We start from the raw sequence: 13,062 nt of genomic DNA, 5'->3' as shown, positions 1-13,062 counted from the left end.
CAACGCTGCAAACGCTGCAAATGACGTCGTATAGCGGCCTGTCACGATTCGGCGAATCGGAGCGCCACGATGCGGCCATCCGATATATGCGAGGGAAATTTAATGGAAATGCATTGGAACGGGACTGGAGATTTTGTCCGAAATAGGCGGAATCCGTTATAAAAAATCCGATATATGCAATGAATTTTTATTGGAAATGCATTACAGAAAAATTGGTTCTTTTTTATCTGTCCGTTGTGAGCGAATTTCAGATATATCCGAGTCCGATATATCCGAGGTTTACTGTAGGTCCCCTTTTGTATCATCCCTTTTGCCAACTTACAATGCAAGACATTTAAGATCAACTCTTTGTGAACATTTTGTGGAACTTCTTCCATAAACAAGTCCTGCAGTTGTTCCGGAATACTTCTAGACATACACAGTGTTGATTTTTCCCACCTTTCCTTTCCTTCCTTCCTTACCTTGTGCCATTATCTGTGCAGCCATCCAGCCAGTTGACACTAAACCTGGATGAGGAGTGACAGGTGTAGCCGAGGGGAACGGCAATGCATTCCACCACAATGTCAGCGATACCATCGCCACTTCTTTTTTTTTTTTTTGCACTCCAAATCTCACCCTATACAAAAAAAAAATTCCAAGCTCTTAAGCTGACACCTCTCCCAAGGCCCTCTACCGTCTTGGGAGGGATCGCTTTTCACACCTCAGCCACCAACTGTCAGTCAAATAGCAGATTATAGTAGCGTGATTACGATATGCATAATGTTGTGTGATCCCTAATGAGGTTAAGAAGGTTTTGCAGTACATCCTGTCATATCAAGGATCTTTGACTCATAAAAACTGCAGCGTGCTTCTATTATATAGAGAATAGAGAGCACTCTTCTCATATAGAGGATCTTCACATATTGCTTGTGTTTTAATTTCTGACACTATGACTTTCCGACCATATTATCCATGTGGCGACTTGCATAATCTCGCCGTAAGCAGTGAGGAAGCTTACCGGCTGAAGTAGCATCTTCTTATTTAGTCACGTTTCTCCAGGGGGACTTTTTGTCCTATTTATCGCTCTTTCATCAGACACAGTTATGTCTTTTGGCCACCAGAGCTGTTTTTTTGTTTTTTCCCCCCTCCCCGCATGGTTAATGATGGTCTCTCTGCAGCAAGCATCCACTCTCCTCCATATTCCAAGTGATTCCTTGCCGAGTGTGCACTTGTTTGCTGTTTGTTGGCGGCGTCGGTGCCAGGGAGTCTTTGAAGCCCAGAGTTAAAGCCGGCTTCTCTTCTCTGTTTTTTTTTTTTATTTTATTATTATTTTATGCCCCATTTCTATCAATCATTCATCACCAGAGGCACTAGCTGTTGGTGATTAAAGCTTTTGCTCCTGCACGGCAGCATGTGAATATGGATATAGAATTCAAAGCGTACATGCAACGCGCAAACATGAATAGGAAGCAGGGAAAAGTAGACACTCCATCACCGTGCTGTGATAGCCACACTGTGTATGCAACATCTGCAGACGAAACACTACCATGCATACATCTGTGAATGCTGTTTGTCATCATCCATATTTATCATCACTGTAGTACACTTAGAGAACACTAATTTGTTGGCAATTCAAAGCCATTTTCCCATACAAAATAATGGAAATAAAATAATCTTTTATAGATTAAAATTGTCACCATTATGCAGGACACACAGCTAGAAGACCCGGGTTCGATTCCCCGTTTCTCCGGATACTCCGGTGTCCTCCCACATTCCAAAAACATGCTAGGTTAATTGGCGACTCCAAATTGTCCATAGGTATGAATGTGAGTGTGAATGGTTGTTTGTATATATGTGCCCTGTGATTGGCTGGCGATCAGTGCAGGGTGTATCCAGCCTCTCAGCTGGGATAGGCTCCAGCACCCCCACCGCGAGAAAATGAATGAATGAATGAATGTAGTACACTTAGAGAACACTAATTTGTTGGCAATTCAAAGCCATTTTCCCATACAAAATAATGGAAATAAAATAATCTTTTATACATTAAAATTGTCACCATTATGCAGGACACACAGCTAGAAGACCCGGGTTCGATTCCCCGTTTCTCCGGGTACTCCGGTGTCCTCCCACATTCCAAAAACATGCTAGGTTGATTGGCGACTCCAAATTGTCCATACGTAGGTATGAATGTGAGTGTGAATGGTTGTTTGTCTATATGTGCCCTGTGATTGGCTGGCCACCAGCTGGGATAGGCTCCAGCACCCCCGCGACCCTCATGAAGATAAGCGGTATAGAAAATGTGTGAATTATGAGATAAAAATTCCTAACTAGCTTCACGGTGGATGAGTGGTTAGCGCACAGGCCTCACATCAAGGAGACCCTAGTTCGATTCTACCCTTGGCCATCTCTGTGTGGAGTTTGCATGTTCTCCCCGTGCATGCGTGGGTTTTCTCCGGGTACTCCGGTTTCCTCCCACATTCCAAAAACATGCTAGGTTAATTGGCGACTCCAAATTGTCCATAGGTATGAATGTGAGTGTGAATGGTTGTTTGTCTATATGTGCCCTGTGATTGGCTGGCAACCAGTGCAGGGTGTATCCAGCCTCTCAGCTGGGATAGGCTCCAGCATGCCCGCAACACTCGTGAGGATAAGCGGTACAGAAAATGGATGGATGTATTTTACCACATGATTCAATTACCTGATCATTTTCCTACATATTTAACCAGCAATGATTTCTTTTGGAATACAGGAAGTGGACAAATGAAAACAAACAATTAATGTTAAACAGATGGGGGAACTGTGAATTGTCACATGTGATGTATAGACGTGTAATGTTGAAATAAATGAAACCATTACCATAATCATCTGCACCTCTCGCCTATCCCAGTTCAAGTTGAGGTTGTCAGGGTTTTGGTCTTGCTGCTTTATTCTATTGTGCAATTGTTTTGTTGTTATGGAGTCATCTGACACAAATTCAAAAGTCAAACATTTCCATCTTTGCTCAGTCATTCATCCATTCCTTGCTTCCTCCCCTTCCCTCCGCCAGAGACCATCTCCGAGCGGGCAGAGCGACCCACTCCGACCCCCTCACCCGCCGCCGCCATCACAACGCCAGCCCCTTTCCACATTAACAAGGTGTGGGCCATCCCGCCTCCGAGAATGGCCGAGACCGCCGAGACCACAGTGCGGCCCCCCACCACCACCACGCCCTCACCCACCCTCACCCACCACCGTGCTCAGGCAAACCACCACCACCACTCCATCCACATCCAGCCTCAGTCGCCGCGCTCCACCGCCGCCGCATCTCGCACTAGCCCCGCCCCATCCGCTGCCGCCAATTCCAATTTTGATGGGTCGGGCAGCGGCGAGCCCAGTGGCGATGACCAGGCCGAGGAAGAGGAGGAGCAGGAAGAGGAAGCGGGTAGCGGTCTATCAGCAGAGGCCAGTGGGGCAGAGGAGATTTTGGGTAAATCCTTGCTCTTTCATTATCATGACCCATAATGCTTTGCTAGCTTGAAATGTCATATCATAACACATTCATGTCATTTGATTGTTCATTCTATAAAATGAACGCACACAGTTCCGATATAATTCGGCCATTTTGGTTGGTAACTACCGGGTGTACCAAAAACAGTTTGTCATATTGCTACCAAATTTTCACCACATATTCGACACAGATGGGCGAAGATAATTACAGTAAACCTCGGATATATCGGATTCAATTGTTCCCACTGGTTTTGTCCGATATATGCGAAATCCGTTATATGCGTATACCGGAAAATGTCCGTTTTACGCATATATCGGATTTATATCCGGTATATGCGTAAAACGGTTTTTATCCGTTATAAAAAGGCACTTCCTTGACTATGTTTGTGGCCTGTCACGATTCGGCGAATCGGAGCGCCACGATGCGGCCATCCGATATATGCGAGGGAAATTTAATGGAAATGCATTGGAACGGGACTGGAGATTTTGTCCGAAATAGGCGAAATCCGTTATAAAAAAATCCGATATATGCAATGAATTTTTATTGGAAATGCATTACAGAAAAATTGGTTCTTTTTTATCTGTCCGTTGTGAGCGAATTTCCGATATATCCGAGTCCGATATATCCGAGGTTTACTGTAGCAAAATGTTTGACTTTTCATCACAGAGTGATATATAACAGTGATTTTCAACAACTGCGCCGCGGCACACAAGTGTGCCGTGAGGAATTATTCAATATCACTTTTTTTTAATTAACATGTATTAATAATTTTCTGCAGATATTATGTCATTGTCGCGTGTCATTGGTGTAAAGACTGGCAGAGCAATGTAATATTCGTCCGTGTGGCAACACGTAGCTGATTGCCTCATTCCTCTAATAGACTTAGTGATGCACGTGAGAGGTAGTGGTGACATTTTGTAACATTGTTGGTTAAATTAGTATGCGGATCAAAAGGATCCGCTGTGGCGAGTCCGTAATGAGGACAAAACCTGAAAGAAGCAAATAATGTTGGTTATTGGTGTGCCGCAAAATTTTTCCAACGTAAAAAAAACCGTGGCTCAAAAAAGGTTGAAAAACACTGATACAGTAAACCTCGGATATATCGGAAATTCGCTCACAACGGACAGATAAAAAAGAACCGATTTTTCTGTAATGCATTTACAATAAAAATTCATTGCATATATCGGATTTTTTATAACGGATTTCGCCTATTTCGGACAAAATCTCCAGTCCCGTTCCAATGCATTTCCATTAAATTTCCCTCGCATATATCGGATGGCCGCATCGTTATGCTAATCTTGTTGATGTCACTGGCTATTGTCTTTCTCCTGGCTCCAGATTTAGGACAAATATAAAAGTGAGTGACGTCAATAATACTAGCACAGCAGTGAATGAGATCTTAACCTCACTATTGGAAATAACGTCGGCCTGACGGGCGTAACAGGGCCTAGCTTAATTAACAATTTGTTATGCTCAGAGTCCAATAAAGTTAAATTCTCATTACCTTACGTCTCTTTTCATTGCCCAGTCCAGGTACATTGGAAACATAGTCAAGGAAGTGCCTTTTTATAACGGATAAAATCCGATTTACGCATATACCGGATATAAATCCGATATATGCGTAAAACGGACATTTTCCGATATACGCATATAACGGATTTCGCTTATATCGGACAAAACCAGTGGGAACAATTGAATCTGATATATCTGAGGTTTACTGTATAATATATCAGTGTACTGCATGTTTAGACAGACTTGTTATCCTCAATGGCAAAATCTCAGCAGCTGCAGCTCACATATTTGATCTCATTAGATTGTACAGACGTAAGTAATGTTGTGGCCCGTGAGTGTGTATGTCAATTTAAGACAGAAAGGAATCTATTTGCATGGTTCGCTGTCACCGCACGGTCCAGGCCGCTATCCTTCCAGCACTCTCAAATAGACTTTGAGCTGGCCAGATGAAAGCGTTGGCCCGTAACTGGGTCTCCTCGGGGGGGGCCCTGAATGGAGAGGATGATATGAATGCCTTCAATCAGTCACATGACCATTCGTCCCAAATCTTTTCCGACGTCCCTCCTCGTGCCTGAGGTTGACTGGTGCCTTTTCCATGTGATGGCTTGTTGTTTTCTCCTCCCTCCCCATTTATCCGTCCATCTCGGGTTGTCAGGTTGCAGCAGCCGTGTCGTATCGGACGGTTCGGGGGGGAAACGGCACAGCCTTTGTTGTGGTCTTCCTTCCATTCCAAGAGTAGGAGATTTATTCTCCTGTCAGATGCTGACCAATGCTCGGTGACGCAGGGAGCATGTCGACTGTCCACCGAGGAGACCTGCTGTCTTGTGTGGATGAATGTGTAGCCAACCGTGCCATAGTGTTATTTGTGTGTGTGTGTGTGTGTGTGTGTGTGTGTGTGGTGCAGATTTCAACAATCCGCGGTTGGCAGCTCTCCATGTTGCTAACCAAGTGTGCTTGCAACAACACTGTTGTTATTATTATTAATTAGTGATATCTTTATTTATCACATACTACAGTATTAATTGTCCCTGTACTCTAGAAACCGCCCATGAATGATACGGGAAAAAGGCCGAAACGATACTGTGTCAAAGCCCAGGGCAGTGATACTGATAAAATATAGAGTTTAACCATGTCCAGTATCAGCCCCCGTAGCTGTCCACTCAGAGCGCGCTGCTCTGGTATCGTGCCCGTGAAACAACCAATCAGAGAACAGCACACAAGCGTGAACACACAGCGTCTGTGTTCTGTCAACATGTCAGCGGTTAAATAGTAAATAGTATAGTAAATATTAGTATAATAGTAAATATTAAATAGTATATGATAATAAGATCATCACATGGTTTGTCTGGTATCAGGCCAGGTATCATGTCCCCCAAGTGTCAAACCATGTGATAACCTATAAATATCAACTAAAATAGAGAAAATGATTTATTAACTCCTCAATCACACACTAGTGGTGGTGATCTATATCTGTAGACACAGCAGCTTTCATACGTACATCAGTGTGGGCAAAACTGGAGGCAATGTGTGTGGAAGTGTCTTGCCCAAGGAGACAATAACAGTGACTAGGATAGAGGGTGAAGATCGAACCGGCAACCTTCTGGATGGCCTGTTCTGTCTCTTGAGGCGCTGCCATCCCTTTAGTCATGAATGGTAGATAATGTAACTCAGCCAACTAGTCCATTGCTTCAATTACAGGAGCACATTCCGGTAAGTACAGTATATAAATCATGTAGGGGGGGTGCATACATTGTGCTTGTGTAGTGGTGCTCCATTGAGATCTGTACTTAATCATTGCCTGTGTGTATTAGTGTATGTTTATGTGACAGTCACTCCCAATGGAATTGCGGTGTAGTGTAAGCCCATTCTGTCTCTTCAGCCCGACACCCATAAATCTGCAGACCACACACCAATATATGCCCTATAACCCCCCCCCCACCTCCTCTTTGCTTCGACCGGGAGTCCTTGAGCAGAATGTCCCCCCCCCCCCCCCCCTCCCCCCCCCCCCCTCCATCCTACCCGCTTCTGACGTCTTTACGACTTGTTTAGCCGTTAGCTGTTTGCCTCCATGATTATTTCTGATCCCCGTGCGGCCATAAACCGTGCCGCTTCGGCCCGAGACGCCCCCGCCGCCGACACCGTCATTAGAGAAGATGAAGGTTGACTGCCTGAGCAGTGCATTACACACACCCGGGCAGCGAGCAGGGGCAGCACGCACCTTTTGCAATCTTTATGTTTTCAGGTAGCCGCACGAACACGACGTGTACTTTTCAAGAGATGCGGGCTGTCTTTTTGTGGAATGACGAATAGAGTTTTTAATATTAGATATGCCAAATAGTCTTTGTTATCTTCCAAAGACAAACCCGCAAAGTCAACAAATAGTCTGCAGGTATGTGACTCATAATAATGAAACTTTACAACTGCTAGCTAACAGACAACATACTATAAATACGACACATTTTTGTTTATTGTTGTCATTGGCCAGCAACGCTTACTGTGCCGTTACCTTGCCAACTCCTGGAAAGGGGCTCCACTAAATATTTAATCGTGATTAATCACATTAAATGAACATAGTTAATTCATAAACAATCACAGCTGAAAAGTGTGTATCTATAATAAGTGGGGATTTGTAAAACAACTACCACGATAACTACATCAAATTTTATGGAAAGAGATTTTGGAAATATTAGTAATTATTATAAAATTATCTTTTCTATTATAATAATAATATGCAATCATATTATATATTAATTTTATATTTTATAGACTATTATAATATAATTATAATATATAAGCCTCCAGGAAATAAGTGTTTTTTTTAAACGAATACATAATTGCTCAATATTGTTGAACTCATGAAATTAGAGGACTCATGTTTTATTAACATGCTAAAATATACATTAAGCACCAGTAAAAGTTGAGTAAAGTTCTGAATCACCACTCTGTATTGCTCTCAGTGGACCATCCCCACACACACAGTCTCTCAGAGAGTCTGACTACTTATTCCTGAACAATAACAGCAGTACAATTCCAACACCAGTTACTGTATGTATCTCCTACTCACACACATCTCTCCCTCGTCCATTCATCCTCCTTCTTATTATAAGAGTGCAAAATGCATTCAGGGACACTCAGAAAATCACAAAAATGGCTTTATAATGTGCGTGTTAATAAACAGGAAGATAAAGAAAAACATGAAGTGGACTTTCTTATCACACACTTTATAACTCTTAATTTGGATGTACCATTTTCTACATTTAGGTATGCTGGAAAATACACTGACAACAAGTCAATTGACCTTAAATTATGTAATTATGTCATTGAACACAAACCCTCATTGCTCATAATAACAGAGTTTAAAGTGTGATTCAAATGTTCTGCCACTAATAAGAGACTAGTGTTAAACAAATGGACTTGTTTTAGACTGCTCATGGTGATTAATCAGGATTAATTAATTTTGCAATGGTGATTAATCTGATTAATTAATTCCTTTTCTACCGCTAATCCTCACGAAGGGTCGCTGGGGGTGCTGGAGCCTATCCCAGCTGTCTTGGGACAAGAGGCGGGGTACACCCTGGACTGGTGGCCAGCCAATCACAGGGCACATATAGACAAACAACCATTCACACTCACATTCATACCTATGGACAATTTGGAGTCGCCAATTAACCTAGCATGTTTTTGGAATGTGGGAGGAAACCAGAGTACCCATGTACGGGCAGAACATGCAAACTCCACACAGGGATGCCCGAGGGTGGAATTGAACTAGGGTCTCCTAGCTGTGAGGCCAGCATGCTAACCACTTGTCCGCCATGCAGCCAAATCTGATTAAAATATGTAATACTTTCATCAATAAACATTATACTCTATGAGAATTAGAGTAGTACTATAAGTTTTTACACCAGCACTGATACTTAATTAAATAAGTATGACAAGGCTTTGTAAAGGTCCTCATTTATTTACCAGGTATGTTCTTATTTGTTGTAGTTTGCGTTGTGCGTTTCTAATATTTGGACCTCCACTCTCCCCTTCCAGGTTCCACAGTGTCAAACAGTGCGATACCCATCGCTGACCACTCATCGTCATGTGACAACACAGAGTTTGGTTGCTGCCCTGACGGCGAGACTGCATCCGGCACGCCAGAAGGCTTCAACTGTCCACGTAAGTGGAGTGTATTTAATATAACACCAACTCCTTGGTCATATTTCATGTCTCCCCTCGTAGTTTATGATTTGAACACATTTTTTTTTTCTAATGTTTGTATTTCGAGCCTACTAATATTCCGCCATCTGCGGTAAACAAAGAGAGGAGCAGCTGCTACCGTCTCTGCTTCCATGAATCACCTCCTCCCTCAAAATTTGGGCAGATGGATTGGAAGTAAACAAATCTTCACGAGGGGAAAAATATGACCGACGTTTGTCATAACGGGAAATGATGATCCCTTCACAAAACTGTCCTTGTGTGTCTCCGTGTGTGGGGGGCTGTCGGATAGCAGAGAATGGATTGGAGTTGTACTACAAGGGATATAATACACTGAGATCATTTGTGTCCATGGCCACTCCCTAGACAAGGCCTGTCCACTTTTTTTTTTTTTTTTTTTTTTCAGAGCGCTACCTTTACAAAATGAAAATGGCCGAGAGCTACTCCTTTTGTGTGACATTTATCTTCATAGCTTATTTCAACCCAAACAAATGCAATAACTTTTGTCAGAACAGCTTTGTCAAAATCTTTTTGTTTGTTCATTTTAGAGCAATAACGTAACCGCTTTGATCAGACAGTAGAAAACAACGAAAAAGTACGTAAATACGTATTTTTGTAATAAACGTCTTATATATTACATATTAACTTTCATACAGTGGAACCTTGGTTAACATCATTAAGTTCCAACTTTAACCAAAATGGACATTAACCAAATAAATTTTTCCCATTAAAAAAAAAAATTGCAAAACTATAAAAGCCTATTTTGTGTCAACATCTGATGACATCACAGGCGACAAAGTAACTTCCGGTTCCGCTTGCTGTTTTGTTTAGCTAGCTAATAGAATGCTAACAAGGTAGGATGTTTTGTGATTTAATAAAAAAATAACAATTGGACTCATGCAGTGTATTGATAACACAATTTTTAATAACAAAACAAGATACACGCCAAATTGTACGCTAAATAGAGAATACATTGTTACGTAAATGTGTGAAGTTTACGGATAAACACACTAACCGGGGCGGATGCTAACCAAGACTGCGCCAGTGGGATCACATGACTTGCACACATCAAATATTAAAGCTTAAACTCTATTTTTAAATGAGGTTATTCCACATATGCTCTTTGTTGTGTTTTCTTCTACATCATGTCGCCAAACTGCTGACTTATTTTAATGGCTGCCGCGGTTTGAAGTTTCTGTCGGCGCCTTCTATTTGTGGTAAATCTTTATTTTCCTTCACATTTTCCTGCTTGGTTTTTTAATCTGAGCTCACTGCAGACACCACTTGGTCTTATTAGTCGGTGACACTCTCTTCAATATCTCCCTGGAGTGCTGCTACAGCTCACTTTCCACTCCAGCCAAAGCGGGTCAGTGTCAATCCAGCTTTGTACCACTCTATTTCTCTGTGGACTCAGCCAGAGAGAGGCTACCAGAGGGCTTTGGGTCCAATCATTGCTTTCGGACAGACTAAGTTCAAAGAGATAAAGAGCCCGCTCCATCCTTTGCTCTGTAGTATCTCTGTCCCGCTGGTGTTAATCTGACTGGCAAATTACAGAGCGGCGTCTCTGCCCTGTGGAATCCCAAAGCACTCTGTCAACCCCTGCCTCATATCACCATATCGTGTTTTGAACATCTGAAAGTGGCTGCTTTAGCCTTCATAGGCTCTCAGCATGAATTCCTACCATTGAATCGAAGAATGCAATTAACATCGTGTCTGGGCAGGTCGAATTGTAAGGCATTTAGCAGCATTTGCTAGATAAGACCACTGTAGGTGTTGAAGGTATTTGCTCAATTTTGCTAGCTAAAGATAAAAGCAAACACATAGTCTCACAAATACAAAGGATACTTATACTTGTACCCACACAAACGTGACATCTGACAGTTAAGGTGGAAACATCGAGTATGCATATGACAACTTGCGTTGCAACAAAGGAAATGACACCTTGATGCCCCTGCAAAGGAAAGATGCCTTGATGCCCCAGCGAACAAACGATAGCGGAAACACCATGAAAGCGGTTCAAGCAAGGGCAGTGGCGAAAGCTGATTGGTCCAGGACTCCGGCCTCAGGACTCCAGCCTCGAGTGTATAAAAGGCCGGGCAGGGAAAGGAAGGGTGCTTTTTTGCAGCTGCGCTTTAATAAGACCCGCTTATTTGTAGGCATACAGGGACTGTAGATAAGCCCGGATGACTGTATTAGGTATTTTTGTCAGGAATAAACAAAACAAACGATAGCAGAAACACCATGAAAGCGGTTCAAGCAAGTGCAGTGGCGAAAGCTGATTGGTCTAGGACTCCGGCCTCAGGACTGCAGCCTCGAGTGTATAAAAGGCCAGGCAGCTGCGCATTAATAAGACCCGCTTATTTGTAGGCATACAGGGACTGCAGATAAGCCCGGACGTCTGTATTAGGTATTGTTGTCAGGAATAAACAATCTGGTTCTCATTCTATGATTTGGTTCTTGTAAGATTCCTTTATCCTCTATCCGAAACCCACTTAGAAGATTTCTACAGTGTCCACATTGTAACATGGGATATATACTCAGACAACAACATAAACCTTGCAATTCTGCCGGCACTCGGTGTGATACAAGTGTCCACTTCATGACTCCAAGTCACTACTTTCTGAATCTGCACTCTAAGCATCATGGGAACTGTAGTTCTTTTAGCCATAAATTATCCCAACTGTGGTCAATTCTTTAATTGTACCATTGTATTGAGACACTTACCATTTATATTTGGAGATACTTCCGATCCCTCATAGACCAAAGTGTGCCACATTAACAACAAGGCGCTAGCACTAATATGACATCAAACATAACGGCCAAGCGACGGCTAGGGTGAGCGTTAATGGCGCGCTAAGTTCCAGCTACTGTAAACTCTTCCATATGGCCTTGGACGCTCGACATCTATTAAAGCAGTCACAGTTCAGTAGAAGCTGATGTTCTGACACCTCCTCTTCTTTTACATCTCGGTCACAGTACCGGTGCCGGAACATCACCCTGTCTCATGTTTTTCTTCCCCAACTTTTTGCTTCTATTTTATGGACGCCATTAAATCTGACTCAGCAGGTCACCCACCCCCCCTCCTGTGAAAGAACCGAAGAAGCAAGGCTGCAATGTGTAGCGTTTTATTGTTGTGTATTTTTAAACCAGGCTGCCTCAGTTCCACTTGCCCTGCTGCAAGGAGACAATTAAGTCTTTCACGGTAATCATACAAGCCATCCAGCCATTCCTCCACCCCCACCCCACCCCACCCTGTAGATGCTCAGACAGGAGCAGCCATGATTGATTTGGGCAATTTGCTTCATTGATTATGAGCTTGCGTGGAAGTTCGGCATCTCACTCAATTCCAGAGTAAAACCGTGCAGAGAGAGCTGATTGATGTCGGGCGACGTAGCCCCATAGTTGCACCCGCAGATGGAAATGTATTTTTTTTTTTTAATGTATTGGTTTTCATCTTATCATCATTCATTCATTCATTTTCTACTGCTTTTTCCTCACGAGGGTCGCTGGGGTGCTGGAGCCTATCCCAGCTGTCTTGGGGCGAGAGGCGGTGTACACCCTGAACTGGTCGCCAGCCAGCCAATCACAAGGCACATATAGACAAACAACCATTCACACTCACATTCATACCTATGGACAATTTGGAGTCCCTGAACCCTGGTCTCCTAGCTGTGAGGTCTGCGCGCTAACCACTCGTCCGCCGTGCCGCCCATCTTATTATCATATTAGAGTATAATATTGGGTCTAGTCTCAATGTTTGTGTGTTGCCGTTTCCTCCTGTTGTGTGTTATGTGTGTCTATAACATGTTGTCTTTTTACCCAGCCCTCCTTGCTTCAGCCAGCTTTTGGGATGACCCTCCGTCTGGTAAAACTTGGCCACCATT

General features: G+C 43.0%; 1 protein-coding gene across 5 annotated transcripts in view; it reads left to right on the top strand.

The window, feature by feature from the left end:
• agrn (agrin) overlaps positions 1-13,062 on the top strand; it is a 238,539-nt gene that overhangs the window by 179,242 nt on the left and 46,235 nt on the right. For 4 of the 5 annotated variants that reach the window (XM_058085205.1, XM_058085203.1, XM_058085206.1 and 1 more), the window contains 2 exons: positions 3,026-3,445; positions 9,014-9,139. In XM_058085205.1, coding sequence (XP_057941188.1) covers positions 3,026-3,445; positions 9,014-9,139 — 546 coding nt within the window. The remainder of the gene's footprint in view (positions 1-3,025; positions 3,446-9,013; positions 9,140-13,062) is intronic. The other variant, XM_058085207.1, reaches the window with a different exon arrangement.

Source organism: Doryrhamphus excisus, chromosome 10 (assembly GCF_030265055.1).
Source record: "Doryrhamphus excisus isolate RoL2022-K1 chromosome 10, RoL_Dexc_1.0, whole genome shotgun sequence".
Classification (NCBI taxonomy): domain Eukaryota; kingdom Metazoa; phylum Chordata; class Actinopteri; order Syngnathiformes; family Syngnathidae; genus Doryrhamphus; species Doryrhamphus excisus.
This window is presented reverse-complemented; position numbering and strand designations above follow the sequence as displayed.